This window comes from Salvelinus sp. IW2-2015, linkage group LG8 (assembly GCF_002910315.2).
Source record: "Salvelinus sp. IW2-2015 linkage group LG8, ASM291031v2, whole genome shotgun sequence".
NCBI lineage: Eukaryota > Metazoa > Chordata > Actinopteri > Salmoniformes > Salmonidae > Salvelinus > Salvelinus sp. IW2-2015.
Window position 1 is genome coordinate 13,161,317 of NC_036848.1, and position 22,362 is coordinate 13,183,678.

A 22,362-nucleotide genomic window follows, 5' to 3' on the forward strand; every position below is an offset into this window, starting at 1 on the left:
AGGCTTTAATTTACAATATTAACAGGCACAGGACTAATTGGCCAATAAACTTTGTACAGAAAACAGGATGTTGATAAAGACTTGAATAAATAAAACCCACAAATGCTGGTGCTCCAGATACTCAACTAGTCTAAAGAAGGCCAGTTTTATTGCTTCTTTAATCACAACAGTTTTCAGCTGTGCTAACATAATTGTAAAAGGGTTTTCTAATGATCAATTATCCTTTTAAAATGATAAACTTGGATTAGCTAACACAACATGCCATTGGAACAGAGGAGTGATGGTTGCTGATAATGAGCCTCTGTACGCCTATGTAGATATTCCATAAAAAATCTGCCATTTCAAGCTACAATAGTCATTTACAACATTAACAATGTCTACACTTTATTTCGGATCAATTTGATGTTATTTTAAAATGGTCAACCAAAAAAAAGTGCTTTTCTTTCAAAAACAAGGACATTTCTAAGTGACCCCAAACTTTTGAACAGTAGTGTTTATCCTAAACACACACACTTCAATAACTTTAACTTCTACTTTAAGTCACAATACACATTCATGAAATAATTCACCCCTGCGATTATTTTGGTTATTTTGGTGATCAATTTGGTTATTCCCGCCAACGAATAAATTGTTCCTCGATGACATGTAGACTAATTTGCCTCATGCGTAATGCACACTGGCACTTCAACAAGGAAACAGCGCAGCACTTCAGACAAGGCGCGTGCGCCTGTATGACAGCTCATATTGTAGAAAAAATATATACAACTCTCACGCAGGGTTTTACCTCAACACATTATGGCTTCACTTTTTTAGGCTGTGCCCCCAATTGGCCTCCTATTTGGTCCACTACTTTAGACCAGAGCCCTTGGGGTTAGTGCACTATATGGGTAATAGGGTGACCGTGTCCGCCCACCTGTCCTCCACGGCGGTAGCTCCGATCAGGCTCATCCCGGTCTCCACCTGGTTGTACACAGCCATGAGTTTCTCCTCTCGGTCCTGCAGGGCCAGCTTGGCTTCCCTCAGCCCCGTGTCTGCCTGGTCATACTCCTCACTGCTCAGCAGCTTGTAGGCCACACACAGCGTCCGGTAGCCCTCCTGACAAGTAGCACAAACACACATAGTACYTTAACACACACACTCGCCGTTGATAATGTGGTTTCTGAATGTGAGAACACTACATTTCCAATGTGTCTATTGCAAATAAACGTGAACCTTGAACAAGAACCTTAAATGAACACAAAACAAAATGGCAGCCTCCCTGGGCACTGTGAGACATAAGCGCGCGGACATACACAGGCTGTARGAACACAAGTTAGTGAAACAGATGGGGTTGCTGTGACCCACCGTAGCGTTGCGTTCCACGTGCATGCGTATCCTGTCCACCTCCTCCTGCCTGACACGGGGGAAGATGGAGGAGTCGGCCCCCTTACAGAACAGCATGGTGTCCCCTGAGCAACCAACACAGCCAGGCAGGTTAGGGACAGGAGTCAACACAGGGCAGAGACAAGGCAGCGACGTGGGAGGTAATTGCAGCCTTACCTGATTTGGTTCGGACTATCACACTCATACGCCTTCGCACCGGGTCAAAGTTCAACACGTGAAGCAGTTCGTACCTGCAAGTTCAGAGGCCAACGTGAAGTCAACAAATGAGAACATTCTATATGACAAAAAAAGACTAGTAAAAATCATGTATTTAACTTGTTATACGATGACTTACGTTTCAACATCGTTGTTTCTGTTCATCACTCTCATGTTCTTGCTCTCCATACCAAGGAATTTGAAACCGTACCTGTAGATGGCGACAAAGTGAAATGTTCTGATTCAACAAACCAAGTCCCCTTATAGAAGTTGATTTGATTGCTCAGGCCCTGCCTCTTACTTCATGGCTCCCTTGACCAGTGCCACCTCGTCGGGTGAGGAGGCAATGAAGCCCCTGAGGTCCGCAGGGCGGACCGTCTCTCCATCCAGCCCCATGACGCCGTCCACCTGGTCCTCTACACCGTCTGCTACTCCATCCCCCTGACCCGTAGCCTCCTTCACCTGCACCGTGTGGCACAGACACAGAGCCCGCAGGAACAGCTCCTCCTTCTCCTGAAAAACACACAGACATACTTATTTTACAGTGTGCTATTTACCAGGGGTGTGTTCATTAAGAACCAATTGCAAACAGGCTGAAGAAACAGGGATGGACCTCCCTTAACTTTTCGCCGTTGCGAAACATTTTAAACGTTTTTCAATGAATATAATAATGAATACACCACTGGTATTTACTTTGACATGACCTAGTAACAGCTAACACTACTACTACCTAACAARATCCATCTCTATGGGATTCAATAACACAGGTAGCAGACAGTACAAACTGTTGGACCCATTAAATCACACTGGTTCTGGCACAGGTTGGGTGTTGTCAGGCCAGAATACACACGTGTGGCGCTTGTTATCATGTCAACACGGTGTGACCTCTGTGGTTCCACCAGCACACTGGGACATCTGACACCCATATATGTTGGCCTGCCTGACTGGAATAACTGAGGGTGCAGACAACCAGTTTGTGACAGTCACCCACCCTGCCAGCCTTCTGCTGCAGTATGTTCACAGGTCCATCTGTGACACAGAAGCCGTCCAGCTCGGTGCCTGAGTCTGCGTACTTGTACTGGAAGCCGTCGATGCAGCACTCGATGAACTCCATATTGTTCTGGGTCAGCGTACCCGTCTTGTCCGTGAACACGTACTCCACCTAGAGGAGACAAGGCAAAACTGCAGGGTCAGAATAATACCCGTCTCACACTACTGAGCCGAGCCATGACGTACAGGGCTGGCCTGGAGAGGCATCTACCATAATCGCTGGAACCATGCTGGAATAGAAGAGATCTGAGCCAGCACAGTACGGCTCGGGTTAGGCCCTGTAGTGAGAATCAAGCATGAGACTCTTCCAGGGTTGTAAAAAAAACACTTGCCACAATTAATGGCTGCGAACAATAACAATGGGCAATTAATCCCTGACAGAGTTACACCGCATAAATCTAGTTTAACGAATCACCACCTTTAATTGAAGTAATCATCTGGCAAGCGGACCGGGATTGATCTACGACGCCACTGTTTGGCGGTTCAGTAAAAAGACGTCGGGAAGGCAGTCAGTCAAGTCCTATCAGGCACAGTTAGACCATTTCATATTGTGAAATGTGAGGTGTTGTTCATTTGGGTTTAGGGTCATCTCACGCCACCAAATACAGAGGCTAAGAGCAAAGAAGCCCTGGACCTCTAGAACTGTGTTTACACAGGCAGCACAATTCTGATCTTTTGCCCAATTATTGGCAAGAAAATATAATCAGATTGGTTAAAAGACCAGATCCCCCCRCCCCCCCCCGACTAATTGGTCTTTTAACCAATCTGATTATATTTTCTTGCCAATAATTGGGCAAAAGATCAGAATTGTGCTGCCTGTGTAAACGTAGCCCATCAACACCTACGGCCTTGTTTGTACCTCTTCCCCTTGAGGTAATCTGATCTAACATGACTTGGTAACTGAGAAGTACATCACATAGGATGCCTTTTCAAAGTATTCATGCAGGGTGGATATCTGGCCAAATGTATGTAAGACTTCAGTGGGAGTCTGGCATGTAAACTAGGGTAACCATGACCAGAGACCGCTCCTTCGGGGAAGTGGTTATGGTCTTATCGACACAGGCTTAACCCCTGACCTGTCCCAGCTCCTCGTTGAGGTCGGATGTGTTGACCAGAGCCCCTTCCTGGATCTCGGGGTCAAAGAAGTCCTTGTCCCAGGAGATGAAGAAAGAGCCCAGGAACTTCTGCATCTCTACTGTCACGTACATGGACACGGGGATGATGAAGTTGAACAGAACCATGAACGACAGGAAGTCAGTAAACATCTTCAGGTACTGGGGGAGAGAGGGAACACAGGGAACCTAGGGTTAAAACACTTCCACAGACCTTTGAGAAGAAACAGGCTCACACTGTTAATGCCGTGCTGAATGCCATTGGTGTATTATGACTCTTGGTCAATGAACTAGGCTCGTAAGGTGTTTTTAGATGTAGGTAGGGGTAAAGTGACTATGCATAGATAATAAACAGCGAGTAGCAGCAGTGTAAAACAAAGGGGGGGTGTAAATAGTCCGGGTGGCCATTTGATTAATTGTTCAGCAGTCTTATGGCTTGGGGGTAGGAGCCTTTTGGACCTAGACTTGGCGCTCCGGTACCGCTTGCCGTGCGMTAGCAGAGAGAACAGTCTGACTTGGGTGACTGGAGTCTTTGACAATTCTTTGGGTCTTCCTCTGACACCGCTTAATACAGAGGTCCTGGATGGCAGGGAGCTTGCTCCCAGTGATGTACTGGGCTGTTCGCACTACCCTCTGAAGCCCCTTACGGTCAGATGCCGAGCAGTTGCCATACCAGGCGGTGATGCAACCGGCCAGGAAGCTCTCGATGGTGCAGCTGTAGAACTTTTTGAGGATCTGGGAACCCATGKCAAATCTTTTCAGTCTCCTGAGGGGGAAAAGGTGTTGTCGTGCCCTCTTCACAACTGTCTTGGTGTGTTTGGACCATGATAGTTTGCTGGTGATGTGGACACCAAGGAACTTGAAACTCTCGACCCGCTTCACTGCAGCCTCGTCGATGTGAATGGGGGCGTGTTCAGTCCTTTTCCTGTAGTCCACGATCAGCTCCTTTGTCTTGCTCACATTGAGGTAGAGGTTGTTGTCCTGGCACCGCACTGCCCCGTCTCTGACCTCTTCCCTATAGGCCGTCTCATCGTTGTCGGTGATCAGGCCTACCACTGTTGTGTCATCAGCAAACTTAATGATGGTGTTGGAGTCGTGCTTGGCCACGCAGTCGTGGGTGAACAGGGAGTACAGGAGGGGACTAAGCATGCCCCGGGGGGCCACAGTGTTGAGGATCTGCGTGGCAGATGTGTTGTTACCTACCCTCACCACCTGGGGGCGGGCCGTCAGGAAGTCCAGGATCCAGTTGCAGAGGGAGGTGTTTAGTCCCAGGGTCCTTAGCTTAGTGATGAGCTTTGTGGGTACAATGATGTTGAACACTGAGCTGTAGTCAATGAACAGCATTCTCACATAAATGTTCCTTTTGTCCAGGCGGGAAAGGGCAGTGTGGAGTGTGATTGAGATTGCATCATCTGTGGATCTGTTGGGGCGGTATGCGAATTGGAGTGGGTCTAGGATGGTGTTGATGTGAGCCATGACCAGTCTTTCAAAGCACTTCATGGCTACAGACGTGAGTGCTATGGGTCGGTAGTCATTTAGGCAGGTTACCTTCGTGTTCTTGGGCACAGGGACTATGGTGGTCTGCCTGAAACATGTTGGTATTACAGACTCGGACAGAGAGAGGTCAAAAATGTCAGTGAAGGTACTTGCCAGTTGGTCAGRGCATGCTCGGCGTACACATCCTGGTAAACCGTCTGGCCCCGCAGCCTTGTGAATGTTGACCTGTTTAAAGGTCTCACTCGCTACGGAAAGCGTGATCACACAGACATCCGGAACAGCTGGTTCCCTCATGCATTGTATTTTAGTGTGCGTTACAAGCTGCTAAACTGTATTTGAGTGTTTGCGTAAAGTCTTACTAGCAGAGAGAAGGCCTCACCAGGTTGGTATCTTTCTCCTTCTGCGTCTTCTGGTTGTACCAGGGCTCGTCCTGGCCTGGTCGGCTCTGCCACACATACTTGAGTGTGGTGCACACCAGGGCCTTGCTCACCAGGATGCACAGGTACACCAGCAGGAAGGCATTGATAGACCTGAAACAGGAGTAATAACCAATCTTCCATTAGCAACACTGAGAATATACATCCACTGAGAAACAGTTACTATTTATATATCTATCTCAATATCCCCCTGATATCAATGTGAATGGACTTCAACTACCCCAGCATCATACAATTGATCATTGTTCCCCTGTGGCTAAACCAAAAATATAGCCCCTCCAGTGATCTGCTTCTCCTTTTATGTAATTCTCTTTGACTCTCCTTACTTCTCCACCGCAGAGCGCTTCTGGGACTTCCCCTGGTAGTTCAGAGCCATCTTGGTCTCCATGCCTGAGTAAACTGCCACACCTAGAGAGAGCGAGAGAGAGAGAGAGAGACAGACAGCAGAGAGAGAGAGAGACAGACAGCAGAGAGAGAGAGAGAGACAGACAGCAGAGAGAGAGAGAGAGACAGACAGCAGAGAGAGAGAGCAGTCAGGATAGTCTCACACACTGACACCAGCACTGAGGGTCATTCAAACCCTCAATTGCATTAAACAATGTCCTGTAACTCACCATATATCTTCTGAGTGTTCTTCAAGGTAGCACCTTTCAGGAGGAGATTCTCTGGCCCCAAAGACCTGAAGAACACCACACATTGAGAAAATACTGTCACAAACCTAAAACACCAAGACAGTTCCGTTCTCTTAGTGGCACACTAGCACTCTCTAAAAATGACTACTACTCTTAACGGACAGGACACAAAACATTTTTTTATAAAGACCATTACAAACCGGCCCGGTGACAAATGCTTCCGAGAGCGCTTTCGAAGCGCTGCCCTGAGTCTGTGCCAGGTTCAGCTTTACTTTAATGCTCGTTTGGCATTATGGATCAATGAAATAATGATTTGATGGTAATGCAAAGGGAAAAGAGAGTGCTTAAGAGACTGTTTTTAGTTGTTTTTTTAGACTGATGTACAGGAGGGGGGAGGAGGGGCTGAGAGAAACCAATAGGGGGAGTGGTGAGCACTTACCTCACAGCAGGTTCCTGGTTGTTCCTGTAGATGTGCATACGCCCCACAAATCTACAGACACAGACACGCATGAGTGCACTGCCCCACCCAATAGCAGTAACATACATGTACATCACAGGAYGCTGCTGAGAGGAGGCTCATAARGTCTGGAACGGAGSAAATGGAATGGCACCAAACACCTGGAAACCATGCGTTTGATACCATTCCACCTATTCCGCTCCAGTCATTACCATGAGCCCGTCCTCCCCAATTAAGGTGCCACCAACCTCCTGTGACGTACATCTCACGATGGACCTGAATTGAATTAACTGTGGAATGGGCTAGAAAAATACTTTCTGATATTAGAAACACAGTGATGACTAATACCACCAGGAAGCACAGGAACTAGTCAGACGTCAAACTAATCACAACCCCATATGCTGACCAACAGGACTTTGCACGGACTGCACCAATTTAGAGCGAGCTAATGACTGGTGGTTTGTCCGACTGCACGCTGGCACCACCACTCTGTTTCATTGATTGTGAAAKGTAGCAGCATCTGGCGTCTTCAGCTCCTTAGGACGTCTGAAACGCCATTGATGTCTGGAGCCCAACTGTCCTATAATGGCAGCTCCTTGGCCATAGGTGGCGCCAAACCACTAGGTRTACGGAGAGGATACAGCTGTGCAAACAACTGGGTCTGTTCCTCAGCTTGGGCCAAATCTAACTGAACTTTCCCTTCAATTCCTGGCCAGTCTCATCCACAAATCAGGTTTACTAKCAGTCTAACATCTCTCATAACAATATGTCAGAGAGATAGATCTAGCGTATAGCCTGCCAACACTCAACGTAATGACACTGCAGCTATCAAAATGGCATCCTAATTGACAGTTGATTAAACGGCAAACCCCGAAAGTAAAACCAGTGTGCTTTTACGGTCCAGGGAGCAGATTCACAAACGATCGGTCTACGAAGAAACGTGCAACAAGGATTCATAGCCTACTTGTAGAGGTCAGGCTGCGGCTGCTCGCACTCGATGGTGGCGCTGAGAGACTCCAGGTTCCTCTCCGTGTCTGGCACTGTGTAGTGTGTCTGAGACAGATCCAGGAGAGAGTGAGTGCCAAATATTTCAGGTCATCACTGCAGCTCTCTAAAAACACCCCCCCATAATGGCAGACAGGGACACAGGCAGGCACACACGCGCAGGCACAGCCAGACACACACACGCGCAGGCACAGGCAGACACACACACGCAGGCACACACCGTCGGTGGATTTGAGTGAAGAGTGATGGAGAGGAAGGGAGTGATGGCAGATAGAAAGCGATGCCAAAGCCCCCCACGTCTGCCATGATGACACGTCTCAATGACACAGTGATTCTAGTGTTACTGTAGCAGCACTCCACCTTATGGTTGGACTCCCCGTCCAGACTGGCCGTGGTGACAAAGCAGGTCTCGTCCTCCCGGCTGGACTGCAGCAGGATGAGGTCGCAGGGAAAGGTCTCATCCTCAACCACCTCCACCACATCCCCAACCTAGAGGAACAGAATACATCAGGTCCATTCAGAGGACCATGCCAATTCCARCCATAGTCGCTAGGCCCTTGTGGATTTGTTTGGTATAAGCAAATGGTGACACTTCCACCGTCCTAGCCTATCAGAGGGCACACGTTGGAGCTGTAATCAAGTTGCTTAAACCTGTCATATCTTCTCAGATCTACAAAAGTGCATAGGGAGGTCTAGGGGTTGATTTGGGTTTGGGCCAGAGAGTTTGGACATTGACGTTCAACATAAAAGCATTGTGAAGCTACACTCAGTGTACAAAACATTAAGAACACCTTCCTAATATTGAGTTGCACCCCCTTTCATTTTTACAGTTGAAGTCGGAAGCTCACATACACCGTAGCCAAATATATTTAAACTCAGTTTCACAATTCCTGACATTTAATCCTCATAAAAATTCKCTGTCTTGGTTCAGTTAGGATCACCACTTTATTTTAAGAATGTGAAATGTCAGAATAATAGTAGAGAGAATGATTTCAGCTTTTATTTCTTTCATCACATTCCCAGTGGGTCAGAAGTTTACATACACTCAATTAGTATTTGGTAGCATTGCCTTTAAATGATTAACTTGGGTCAAACGTTTCGGGTGCCTTCCACAAGCTGGTCAATTTTGGCCCATTCCTCCTGACAGAGGGTGTAACTGAGTCAGGTTTGTTGGCCTCCTTGCTCGCACATGTTTTTCAGTTCTGCACACAAATCTTCTATGGAATTGAGGTCAGGGCTTTGTGATGGCCCTAATACCTTGACATTGTTGCCTTAATAAGCCATTTTCCCACAACTTTGGAAGTATGCTTGGGGTCATTGTCCATTTGGAAGACCCATTTGCAACCAAGCTTTAACTTCCTGACTGATGTCTTGAGATGTTGCTTCAATATTCCACATAATTTTCCATCCTCATGATGCTATCTAGTGTGTGATTGCACACCCCCTCCTGCAGCAAAGCAGCCCCACAACATGATGCTGCCACCCCGTGCTTCACGGTTGGAATGGTTCTTTGGCTTGCAAGCCTCTCCCTTTTTCCTCCAACATAACTATGGTCATTATGGCCAAACAGTTCTATTTTTGTTTCATCAGACCAGAGAACATTTCTCCAAAAAGTACGATCTTTGTCCCCATGTGCAGTTGCAAACCGTAGTCTGGCTTTTTTAATGGCGGTTTTGGAGACAGTGGCTTCTTCCTTGCTGAGCGGCCTTTCAGGTTATGTCGATATAGGACTCATTTTACTGTGGAAATAGATACTTTTGTAACCGTTGCCTCCAGCATCTTCACGAGGTCCTTTGCTGTTGTCCTGGGATTGATTTGCACTTATCGCACCAAAGTACGTTCATCTCTAGGAGACAGAACGCGTCTCCTTCCTGAGTGGTATGACGGCTACGTGGTCCCATGGTGTTTATACCTGCGTACTATGTTTTGCACAGATGTACGTGGTACCTTCAGGCGTTTGGAAATTGCTCCCAAGGATGAACCAGACTTGTGGAGGTCTACAATGTCTTGGCTGATTTCTTTAGATTTTCCCATGATGTCAGGCAAAGAGCACTTAGTTTGAAGGTAGGCCTTGAAATACATCCACAGGTACACCTCCAATTGACTCAAATTATGTCAATTAGCCTATCAGAAGCTTTAAAGCCATGACATTTCTGGAATTTTCCAAGCTGTTTAAAGGCACAGTCAACTTGGTGTATGTAAACTTCTGACACACTGGAATTGTGATACAGTGAATTATAAGTGAAATAATCTGTCTGTAAACAATTGTTGGAAAACTAACTTGTGTCCTGCACAAAGTAGATGTCCTAAACGACTTGCTAAAAACTATAGGTTGTTAAACAAGAAATTTGTGGAGTGGCTGAAAAACGAGTTTTAATGATCCAACCTAAGTGTACGTAAACTTCCGACTTCAACTGTATCTTGCCCATTCACCCACTGAATGGCACACATACCACAACCCATGTCTCAAGGCTTAAAAATCCTTCTTTAACCAGTCTCCTCCCCTTCATCTCACTGATTGAAGTGGATTTAACAAGTGACATCAATAAGGGATCATAGCTTTCACCAGAATTCCCCCTGTTCAGTCTGTGTCACGGAAAGAGCAGGTATCCTCAATGTTTTGACTGAAATGTATCATCTTTCTGCATCACCTACTGCATGACCTACTTGGGATTACCATACCATAGAGCCATACAAGAACATGCCAACTACCTCTCCCTCCCGACCCCCGTGTCCCTAAGGGGATATTTATTTCTGGGGAACTTGGCCGACGCGCAGCTTGCTAAAAGGTACCTTGATCTTCTCGCTCTCCTTGCATGATCTCCGGCCGTCCTCCAGCACTGTCACCAGGTACTTATTCACCTCATTATCTGCCTTGTGCCGCAGCCAGTCCTCATAGCCCTGAGAGCGATGGCGGGAGAAGAGGGGAGGTGAAAGGGTGGGAGAGAGAGAGGGAGGAGTAAGGAGGGAGAAAGAAAGATGGGGAGAAGAGAGAGCAGAAGATGGAGAGGGAGGGAAGAGGGTAAGCGAGAGTGAAAGGGGACATGAGAGGGCCAATAGATAGTCAGTGCCAGAGGTCAAGGTAACAGGGATAGAGGAAGAAAGATGCCAGAGGGAGGGAGGGAAGTCAGTTAAGAACAAATTCTTATTTACAATGACGGCCTACCCCGGCCAAACCCTAACGAAGCTGGGCCAATTGTGCGCCGCCCTATGGGACTCCCAATTACGGCCAGTTGTGATACAGCCTGGAATCGAACCAGGGTCTGTAGTTACACCTCGAGCACTYAGATGGAGTGCCTTAGACCGCTGCGCCACTCGGGAGCTCGGGATGATGCAGGGAGGAAACAGGAGGAGGAAAGAGTGGGTGGTAGGTGGATGGACAGAGAGAGGGAGGGAGGAGAGAGGGAGCGACGACGTCCTTTTAGTAAGGGACTGACTTGCAGAGCTCACCTAACCCAGTCTACAGAGCCTCCCTTGTGTCCCACTTCAAAGCCTGGCTAAATGCAGCAGCAGCATCGCTAGCCGCTATCAGTGTGTCCCATATATARTTTTGGAAGGAAGTCCACCCTCCATTGTGCATTTCAAAAAGCCCTAGCAGCAGGCCACCAGAAAAGCCAGTTCCTAAAACAATACATCTAAAAGCTTGGACACGCTTCAGCAGAAAAGAGATTSCTCTGATCATTTGTTTCTATACGAGCGACTATAGTACCGTTTGGTCATGTTCCAAGACCACTTTCCCCTTCTCTTTTTAAAAATCACCATCGCACAGCATTACTTTGGCTATGACAAAACCATAGGCAACGATTCCATACTTCACACCCCAAAAAATAAACTTTTACGGAAAGGGGAAAGAAAAAAAATACTTGGAAGAGAGGTGGTGGAGACGCATGGAGAACCACAGAAAGAGTTACTAGAATGGGAAAGGCCCCTCAGAATGGGGATGACGGTTCTAGTTATTCTACATCTATTGGGGAGGAGGGCAGTGACGTCAAAGGGGAGAGTGCTGCCGTTTCTTACCTGTTTGATGGCTGTGACAGTGATGACGAAGAACAGGGGTAGGCCACTAGTGACTGGGCTGGTGGGGGTGTCTACGATCACCTGTAGGAGAGAACACCAGAAACTTTACGGACTATACAATCCCGATCATAAAGTCTTATGATAAAATGAGACTAATTTACTACTAGCTCTAATAACTACTCGACTACTTGTAAATAGTGATTAACACTGACAAGGTCATAAGTCCTATCTAGACTACAACGTAGTGATTGCAGACAACTCCGTCTCGGGAGTGGTTCAGTGCAGGAGTCATTTCCAAGACCATTTCTTAAATGAAAATACACTGAATGGGAAAATAACATTGGACAAGTTACTACAGATTCCTCAATGACATGGTGCAATGTGGTTAAGGTTCAGCAAGCACTCCCACAGGTTGTATTGTGTGTGTGTGTGTGTGTGTGTGTGTGTGTGTGTGTGTGTGTGTGTGTGTGTGTGTGTGTGTGCCTAATCTCTCCGTCCAACAGAGGGGCATGAGACATTTCATACCGAGGCAGAGTGGGCGGAGAACCCAAGCAGCTTGGAACTGCAGGACATCTAATCAAGTGGGTCAGGGCCACTGTGGGATTTAATCTGCACACACACAGGGGCTGGTGCCTGCTGCCTGCCTGGTTCTGGTGCCAACGTCTCAGACCACTGAACAAGCTCTCCTCTCCTGCTGGGCTGCTGAGAGCAYTGCTGGACCGCAGGCCGGGGGCTGTACAGGAATCTGGTGTGTGTGTACATACAGGAACCTGAACCACTAATGAGCCTAAAGAGCATGCCTGCACAGGGCCAATCAGGTAATCCCAAACAACCAGTGGCTCAGGAACACCGCCTGACTGGAGCTACGAGCCAAAAGCTTACCAGCAAAAACAGCCCCCAACAACATGCAACGATTGTGTAATTGTGTGTTTGAGAGAGAATGTGCTGTGTAGCCTCTTAATGCTGTCACAAGACAGATTTGACCCCCTCTCCCCTGATCCTGCAGCACGCAAAAGGCTCTCACCACCGGGGCTCCCACTGAGCAAGTGGCCTGTGTTACGGAACACACACACACACACACAACTGCACGCACGTACACAAACAAGTACACACACACACAAGTACACACACACACACAACAGTGCGCACAGAGTGGCTCTTATTTGTCATTCGGTGCATGAGCTGTACAAGCTGTCAGATAGGCATCCGCTGAGGCAGGAGCAGGAGACATGTTGTGAGCCCTCGGTCTGGTGTTCTCCTGCTTTCCTGTGAGAGGACTGACAATGAGGAACATGCTGCTTCCCCACTAACACAGCCTCTCTCTTCCGCTCACATACGCAGGGCAGCAGTTAGCCTAGAGGTTAAAGCGCTGGGCCAGTAACCGAAAGGTCGCTGCTTCGAATACCTGAGGCACCAAGGTGGAAAATCTGTCAATGTGCCCTTGAGCAAGGCACTTAACTCCAATTTGCTCCAGCGGCCCTGTAAAAGGGGCCCTCCAGGGACCCTGTAAAAGGGGCCCTCCAGGGGCCCTATGGTCTACCCTGTAAAACCACACCTTTCCCTGAACCTATCCGGTGTATGTAACATTATCTAACATCGATGCCCACACACACACACATCACAGTTTGATACTGCGACCAAAACCGCTGCATTTTCAACAGTTTGACTTAGCAGTGCAACACGTTTTTAATTGGTCGCAAGGGTAGCAGTGACATTTTTTTGACCTGGGCATGTTTGTTTTTGGTTCACAATTTGCTTTTTTTTTATCGTGATTAATTCACATTACTGTGAATGCCCTTGTATGTGTGTGTGTGTGTGCAGTGCGCGTAGTGAATATGTCTACAGTACCACTTTATATAGCCGTTAGAGATACTAATGATAGCCTAACTGTCTTCAGGTAGATGGAAAGGCAATTAAAAGGTAACTACAAAGTAGTAGCTCATGATTATTTGCATTAATCCAGTGGCCATTTGTTTTGAAAACTCCATCACAAATGCACTACAGAGACAGGCGGCGTGTCCATAACCTAAGCTTCCCCCTAAGTACATGGAATTGTTAAATTCTCGCAGTATCTCACAGGAATTTGGGACTTCACAGATTTTCTAATGCCGAAACCAGATTAGATGCATGCCATAAGATGAATCAAAATATGATATTTGCAATATCACTAAACAAAATAAACAATCAAAAAATAACATAGCCGATACAATGTCGAAACATGATTTTGTCATGAGCTCAGTACCATTTGCTTGAWTTTTAGCTAGCTAGCTAATGTTAGCATGCTAGGGACGTTAGCAGAGTCTGCTACATGATAATCAGTTAGCATTAGCTACCAAGCTAACTATAGTCTAAAAGAAACTGATGCAACCCTGCTGGCTAAGTGGCTAGCTAGATGAGCAGTGGTGACAGTGACGTCCCTATGAGATTCAAGGCTTTAATAAGTGCCATCGTGCAGAAATTACAAAGAAAATACTGGTTGATGAGCTAAGTTTGCAATGACAGTTAACAGTATGCATGCACAAAAGTCAACAAGGCATGCAGAATGGACTGCCTTTCTGGGACGGGACTGCCCCCATCTCACTACCTAGTAGAGGGGTACAAAAACGCCAGAACACAAATGCATCACATAGCTCATACAATTATATTTGGTTTAGATCAAAAGAAAATAGATGTTGTAAAGTATAAATGGAGAAATATTCACAAAATTCCTGAATCTCCAATACAGGAATGCTAACAAAAATAATTTGCAGAAACTCGTTACTGAAGACGGAGTCATCTATGATTCTCCGAGTGATATTTTAAAAGAGGAAGCTAATTATTTTAGGCAGATGTTTCTCTTTTCCATCTCATCCTTTCCCACTGAATGAAGATTATGGTAAGGAATTCTTTCCAAATAATATAAAAAATGGAAAATTAACAAATGTACAGGAAGATCAGTGCGAAGGCCAAATTACAGAGGAAGAACTTTGAGGCTATTAAATCCTTTGTCTGGAAAAACCCCAGGGCATGATGGCATACCAAGTATTTTTTGATATACTAAAAGCTCCATTGTTAGATTGTTTTAACTACTCCTATAGTCTGTCAGGTACTCAGCAGGAACAAGACCCAGATGGCAAATATAAAAACGCAGTCTATCTAAAAAACTGAAGGCCCCTTACACTTCAATGTTGTGATGCAAAAATACTAAGAAAACGCATAGCACTCAGAATTAAAAGGGTTTTACCAGGTATTGTTCATCCTGATCAGACAGGTTTTGTACATTGGAAATAATATATGACAACTACTAGAAATAATAGATCACGAAGCCAGGAATGGTATTTATAGCGGATTTTGAAAAGGCATTTGATAAAGTAAGAATGGATTTTATTTATAAATGCCTGGATTTTTTCAATTTTGGTAATTCTCTTATAAAATGGGTAAAAATAATGTATAGCAACCCCAGGTGTAAAATAGTAAATAACGGCTACTTCTCAGAGTTTTGAATTGTCAAGAGGTGTTAAACAAGGGTGTCCGCTGTCACCATATCTATTCGTTATGGCCATCGAAATGCTAGCTATTAAAATCAGATCCAATAACAACATTAGCGGATTAGAAATCCAAGGCWTAAAAACAAAAAAGGTGTCCATGTATGCCGATGACTCAAGTTTTATATTAAGTCCGCAAGCTAGATACATGCAATGTCTCATTAAAGATCTAGATAACTTTTCTGTACTCTCTGGACTAAAACCTGTACAATATTACGTATTGGATCCTTAAAAYAATACAACTTTTACATTACCCTGCAGTTTACCTATAAAATGGGCTGATAGTGAAGTAGACATACTCAGTATTTATATCACAAAATATATAAATAAGCTCTCCACAATGAAWTTCAATAGAAAACTTGTAAAAATAGACAAGATCCTGCAACCATGGAGAGGTAAATATCTGTCTATTTATGGAAAATTTGCCCTGATTAACTCCTTAGTCATATTTCAGTTTACTCACTCACTTATGGTGCTGCCTACTCCTGATGATTCATTTTTCAAATCATATGAGCATAAAATATTTCGCTTTATCTGGAACGCTAAACCAGACAAAATAAAATGTGCCTATCTATATAATGAATAGGGTGTGTTGAGATTATTAAATATAAAAAGCACTAAAGCTCACTCTAAAAGCTTCACTCATTCATAAGTTTTATTTGAACCCTAAATGGTTCTCAAGTAGATTACTAAAAAAAGCTCATCCATTGTTTAAAAATTGCCTTTTTGCAGATTGCCATGTCTCATTTTCGATGAATTGAAAATGATACTTTTTTTCTCTTCTTTTAAAGCATTGCAGAGCTGGCTACAATTTCATCCCCCTGAAAAGATAGAACAAATATTACAACAAATATTATGGCTGAACTCAAATGTGCTGGTTGATAAAATACCTGTATTTATGGGAAAGATGTTTGAAAAGGGTATTTTGTTCTTAAACGATATTGTAAATTGGAATGGTAGAGTTWTGTCCTTCATGGAGTTATCAGAAATGTACGAAAAGGTKAATTCTGATAACTCTCAATCCAAGAGTACACAACCAATTGATTACAGCATTGCCCCAAAAATGGAGGAGGTGGGAGGCAGCGGGAGGAGATAGAAAACTGGTCTGTCCGCCCAATATAAAGGATCAAAACTAGCGGAGGAATAAAAATAGCATAAATAGGAGAGTATACCAGTTTCATTTGAGGACCAGGATGTTGACAAATGTGCCATACAGAACACAAAATAGTTGGAAAGAGATTTGATGGTACATGGTGTATGAGTTGATATATAAAACAACGCAATAGTCAAGAATTCGTGTTTTTCAGCTAAAATTATTATAGAATTCTTGCCACCAACAAAATGTTGAATATTTGGGGCATAAAATCATCGAATATCTACAGATTTTGTTGTGAGGATACAGAATCAAGACCATTTATTTTGGTATTGCCCTCAGGTAGCCTGTTTCTGGTCACAGGTTCAGGAATGGCTGAAAATGCATAGCATTGATCTAAAATTGACCATAGAAATAGTACTGTTAGGAGATCTGGAGAGACTGGGTCAGTCAATTACTAATACTCTAAGTAAAAGTATTTATCTTCAACTCGCAATCTGTGGATTCTATTCAATAGATTGAAATTGTGCATTAAACATCACAGTATAGTTGAAAGATATGTGTTGCGTAGAAACCCAAAGTGGGTGGCCAGCAGACATAGATGGGATGGGCTGAGGGAAGCTGAGGGTTGATATGTGGAATTGGAGACAAGTGGGAGTGGAGTTGCTGTGTGAGAGATAGAACGATGGTCAAAGATAAAAGTTAAAAATAAAAAAGTCAAAATAAATCATAATAAAAAGTACATTTGAATGACACTAAGTGGCAGTGTTTTTACAACCAGTTTGCCTGAGGCTGATGCCGTGCAGGTGTTTGTACACATGCATACACACACTCTCATTCAAATAAACACATACAAGAACACACACATGTAATAGGGCCAGACATGCAGACAAACATATACATTTGGCATTGCTGTTATGATTTTAGTTGTCCTTGATGTCCTTTGTTTTAAATTGATATTTTTATTGCATTGTTGTTTGCTGTTTCCTTTTTTCTCTTTAGTTGATCCTCTTGGTTGTTGGTGCATTGCGGGGTTCTTGGGGGTGGGGAATGGAATTAATATTTTTTTTTTTTATCCTGGGGGGGGGGTTGAATGGTGAGGGACAGCTATTGGGAAACTGTGGGGTGGGATCTTGGAGGGTTCGGGTTCATGTTTTTTGGCCTGGTGGTAGATCGGTCAACATGCCTCTTATACACATCTAGATGTGTATAAGAGACAGCATATACATTTGGCATTGCTGTTATGATTTTAGTTGTCCTTGATGTCCTTTGTTTTAAATTGATATTTTTATTGCATTGTTGTTTGCTGTTTCCTTTTTTCTCTTTAGTTGATCCTCTTGGTTGTTGGTGCATTGCGGGGTTCTTGGGGGTGGGGAATGGAATTAATATWTTTTTTTTTTATCCTGGGGGGGGGGTTGAATGGTTGAGGGACAGCTATTGGGAAACTGTGGGGTGGGATCTTGGAGGGTTCGGGTTCATGTTTTTTGGCCTGGTGGTAGATCGGTCAACATGCCCTTGAGCAGGGCATTGACCCTGGATGCTTGTGTGTAGCTCTGAATGGGAATCTGTTGCATGACTGGTATGATGTAGTTATTGAGCGGCTTCACTGCAAGTATATTGTATATTTCGAATATTCAACAAATYTATTTAAAAAATCAAATAAAAAGTATAAATGACCCAGATATGTTAATATACAAATCATATACAATAGWGACATTTTACACCAGTGCAGCATGCTAGTGGACTATCAAGTACTGTTGAAATGAATTTGATCTGTGGGGATACAATGACACCTTATGTACGTAAATCCGAGACACTCCATTTAGTATGATATTTCATGTTTCGTATGATCTGTATTCATCTGGGAATGTCCATCACACATTTCGTATGATATATTACGAATTACAATTCGTATTACCTGTTACGAATTCGCAAAACGTACAATATTTTACCAATTTGCTAGACATATGYCATTTTACAAATTCTAGCAAGCTCGCTACAATTAGCTAGGCTAGGGGTTAGGGTTAGGAGTTAAAGTCTTCACTATTATTTTACAATGTAGAAAATAGTAAAAATAAAGAAAAACCCTTCAATGAGTAGGTGTGTCCAAACTTTTGACTGATACTGTACGTACAATAGAGCTGGGACGATAAACCGAAAATGACTGACACRGATATTGCCCTCTTAATGAAGCAAGTTTGCTTAGGTAGGTAGTTTCAGTGAATAGACTACATGTGCCTTTTACTGAGGAGTGGCTTCCATCTGGCCACTCTACTATAAAGGCCAGATAGGTGGAGTGCTGTTGAGATCGTTGTCCTTCTGGAAGGTTCTCCCATCTCCAAAGAGGATCTCTGGATCTTTGTCAGAGTGACCATCAGGTTCMTGGTCCCCTCCCGGTCTCCCCGATTGCGCCGTTTGGCCGGGCGGCTAGCTCTAGGAGGTTCCAAACTTCTTGGTGGTTCCAAACTTCTTCCATTTAAGAATGGAGGCCACTGTTCCTGGGGACCTTCAAATGCTGCAGATGTTTTTTGGTACCTTTCCCCAGATCTGTGCCTCGAAACAATCCTGTCTCGGAGCTCTACAGACAATTCCTTCAACCTCATGGCTTAGTTTTTGCTCTGACATGCATTGTCAACTGTGGGACCTTATATAGACAGGTGTGTGCCTTTCCAAATCATGTCTAATCAATTTTACATTTACCACAGGTGGAGTCCAATCAAGTTGTAGAAACATCAAGGATGATCACAAGGGCAACCAGTGAAGAACAAACACCATTGTAAATACAACCCATATTTGCACATCACTACAACACTGTTTATAGACAATGCCATTTGAAATGTCTTTAAAGTTTCCTGTTCATTTTTATTGTTTATTATCTATTTCACTTGCTTTGGCAATGTTAACATGTTTCCCATGCAAATGAAGCCCATGAATTGAATTGATCAATGGAAACAGGATGCACCTGAGCTCAATTGAGTCTCATAGCAAAGGGTCTGAATTACTTACTTAAATAAGGTGCTTTTTTTTATTTTATACATTTGCAAACTTTTCTAAAAACCCATCTTCACTTTGTCATTATGGGGTATTGTGTGTAGATTGAAAAAAAAAAGAAAGTAAAATAAATTTTAGAATTAGGCTGTAACGTAACAAAATGTGGAAAAGGGGTCTGCATACTTTCCGAATGCACTGTAGCCATCTAGCAACAATATAATATTACAGTTGACAATCTAGCTCACGTGTTTTGAGTTCCCACTTCCTCAGGTTGTAAATTATAATATCTAATATCCACACAAAACATGCAGGCAAATTCATTTCTAAATAAATCTGCTCATACTGGATCCTATTTTGACTGATATGTTGTACATCAAAATATTTATCATTCATTCCCTGAATATGCTTGATGAAATAGCTAACTTAAATAGTCTTACTTGGCACTTGAGAGTCAGTCTAGAGCCCTGCCGCTAATGTAATGCATAAAATTTTTATTTATTTATCGTTAGAGCAAAATGGGTCAATTTATTGAGATTAACGTACACACAACACCAGGCTAAGCGCTAAAGCATCTGAGACTGCTGTGATTACAGTTAAGAAATCTATTATAAAAAGGCAGAGATGGACTGGGGCACATTGAACCTTCAGCCAGAATGCAGAATCAGGGAAAATAGGGAACAGACTTTGCATTGTTTCTCTCCCTGGGACTCAAAGAAAGAAACAGTGAAACCACCCTCGCCTCTTCTKCAGCTCCAGGTGTTCCCAGACAGAAATAGAAAACACTTCAATAGAATGTGGAGCTGTATGGACCCAGGTGTTAAAGACTCCTCAGTGGACCCGCCGGTTCCCTCTGATGAAGTTTTATTGAATATCTCCCACCGATCCACTCTCCTATCCCGGCCAAGCCCTGACCCTCACCACACTCAGTAAAAGTCTATTCAGGTCTATTCAGCAGAAAGCAGCTGTAACTAATGCTGCCTCCCGGCCACATCGGTGATGGATGTTGGGTGGGAGCGAGTGGAGGAGCACATTGTTTTTCGATCTAATAAATTGATAAAAGCCGGTAGGGAGAAGGGCTAGATGCAGCCAGTCCAGGCTGGCTGTCCAATGGCTGGCTGCGCTGCGTCTGAAAGTGCTGAGGACAGTATTGTCCCCGACCGGTACACGGTCAGTCCCACCCGACCGCCAGGCATGATTTAGTTTCGGGAACACAATACTGCAGAGAGAGTGGCCACTACAGAGGGCACTATATCACACAAACATTCCATACCCATGCACTTAGTACAATACATTAAGTGAGCACCACTCCAATGTTCTCCCTAGCATTACCTAGGTGGGGCAGGCCATTTTCCCTCAGCCTCATTTCAGTTTGGTGGAGTCTAGAAAATGTACGAGGGAAGGGGAGGTAATGTCACATTAAATCACACAACTAGACCGTAACCCACCCGAATAACCACAAAATACCAGGCCCATTCCTCAAACTCGCCTCCTCCACACTGCACCAAAAACACTCAGACCTAGTCAGTCAGGAAGACAACTCCACAGAACTGATGTGAGATCTGACACTGAAAAACAGGGAAGAAGTGTGTCAGAGTGAGTGACTCACATCCCAGGGCAGGGGAGGCAATGGCCCTCTCATCCTCCCTCTCTCCCTCCATCTCCTGCCCCTGATCTGCTCCCATTCGATCAGGAGTCAGGCAGCAAAAGGCATGCAGGGCTATTTATAGGCGAGTGGTGCTTTTCTTATAAAAAGGCAGCCAGAGTCTATTTGAGGCTCTCAGAAGTACAGTGGGCTCCCTGGCTGCTGACGTCAGCGGTGCAGCTTTCGCTGCAGAGAGAGCGAGACTCACCAACAGAGAAAGAGACCATCACTAAACGGGGAGAGACCTGCTGAGAGAAAGAGACCATCACTAACTGGGAGACTAACAGAGATAGAGAGACCTGCTAATGGAGAGGGAAAGGGAGATAGAGGGAGACTTGTTAACAGAGATGGAGAGAAAAAGAAAGGCTCATTAAGAGAGTGTGAGAGACTAACAGAGAGCGAGACATTGAACGGAGACTCACTAACAGAGAGAAAGAGGGGGAAGGAGGGTGGTTGTGTGAGGTTTGGATTCTGGTAATTGAAAGAGTTTATTTTTGGCTGTGATGTGAATGCAGGTTGTGTGTGCTACACCGTGTGATATAATGGTAGGCTGCGTGGGGGGAACTGGACAGTTAGGATCTCTTCCAGAGAGGTTGGATTAGTGGAGAAATGGCATGCCACACGCCAGGCTGGGTAAACATGTGAGCACAGCCCATACCACCCCAAAACACACCCACACACAAGACACGCACGATTACAAAATCATGACTCACGTTTACGCTGCACTTAAACCTTTCATCTTAACTAAATGTGCATAGTGTGTTTGATTTAACTGCACACTCCAGTACATGTACTGCAAACACAACACTCTAAGATGAACCCACTGATAGAGAATCAAAKCGGGTAAAGAACACTGATGGAGGAGACTGTGCTGTTGGCTGGGGACAGCAAATAACCAATGAACAGAGTTCAAGACCAAAGCAGCTCTTCAACCTTGTTGGGGTAGGGCTGGGCGACATGGGGATTTATTTTTTWWTTTTTTAAATGGGCGATTCACGAGCTCCGACAGTATTGGGACAGTGACATGTTTTGGCTCTGTATTCCAGCATTTTGGATTTGAAATTATGCAGTGACTGAGGTTAAATTGCAGATTGTCAGGTTTAATTTGAGGGTATTTCCATCCATATCAGGTGAACCGTTATAAATTACAGCACTTTTTAATACATCCTCCCCTAAGTGCTGGGCGGTATACGTGTTTTGCGATATACCGGTATTGATGCACGAACCGACCGGTTTAGGTTCTATACCGGTATTTGAATGTTTGGTTTGTTAAAATGTGATACGCAGTGTGTAACGTCCATTTTTATAGTTTACTTCGCTACTTGAG

The 22,362-nt window shown here is 44.4% G+C and overlaps 1 protein-coding gene across 7 annotated transcripts in view; it reads right to left on the reverse strand.

Annotated features, from left to right (window-relative positions):
- Positions 1-22,362, reverse strand: part of atp11c (ATPase phospholipid transporting 11C) — a 72,326-nt gene that overhangs the window by 24,714 nt on the left and 25,250 nt on the right. For all 7 annotated transcript variants that reach the window (XR_011480316.1, XM_023992471.2, XM_070444745.1 and 4 more), the window contains exons 4-18: positions 11,786-11,866; positions 10,562-10,669; positions 8,129-8,257; positions 7,728-7,816; positions 6,746-6,796; positions 6,289-6,353; positions 6,001-6,082; positions 5,617-5,767; positions 3,705-3,902; positions 2,570-2,740; positions 1,880-2,091; positions 1,718-1,789; positions 1,540-1,613; positions 1,345-1,448; positions 914-1,095 (exon numbers count right to left, since the gene is read on the reverse strand). Coding sequence is in view for 6 of the 7 variants with exons in the window: in XM_023992471.2 (XP_023848239.1) it covers positions 914-1,095; positions 1,345-1,448; positions 1,540-1,613; positions 1,718-1,789; positions 1,880-2,091; positions 2,570-2,740; positions 3,705-3,902; positions 5,617-5,767; positions 6,001-6,082; positions 6,289-6,353; positions 6,746-6,796; positions 7,728-7,816; positions 8,129-8,257; positions 10,562-10,669; positions 11,786-11,866 (1,769 nt within the window). In the remaining variant the exon portion in view is untranslated. The remainder of the gene's footprint in view (positions 1-913; positions 1,096-1,344; positions 1,449-1,539; positions 1,614-1,717; positions 1,790-1,879; positions 2,092-2,569; positions 2,741-3,704; positions 3,903-5,616; positions 5,768-6,000; positions 6,083-6,288; positions 6,354-6,745; positions 6,797-7,727; positions 7,817-8,128; positions 8,258-10,561; positions 10,670-11,785; positions 11,867-22,362) is intronic.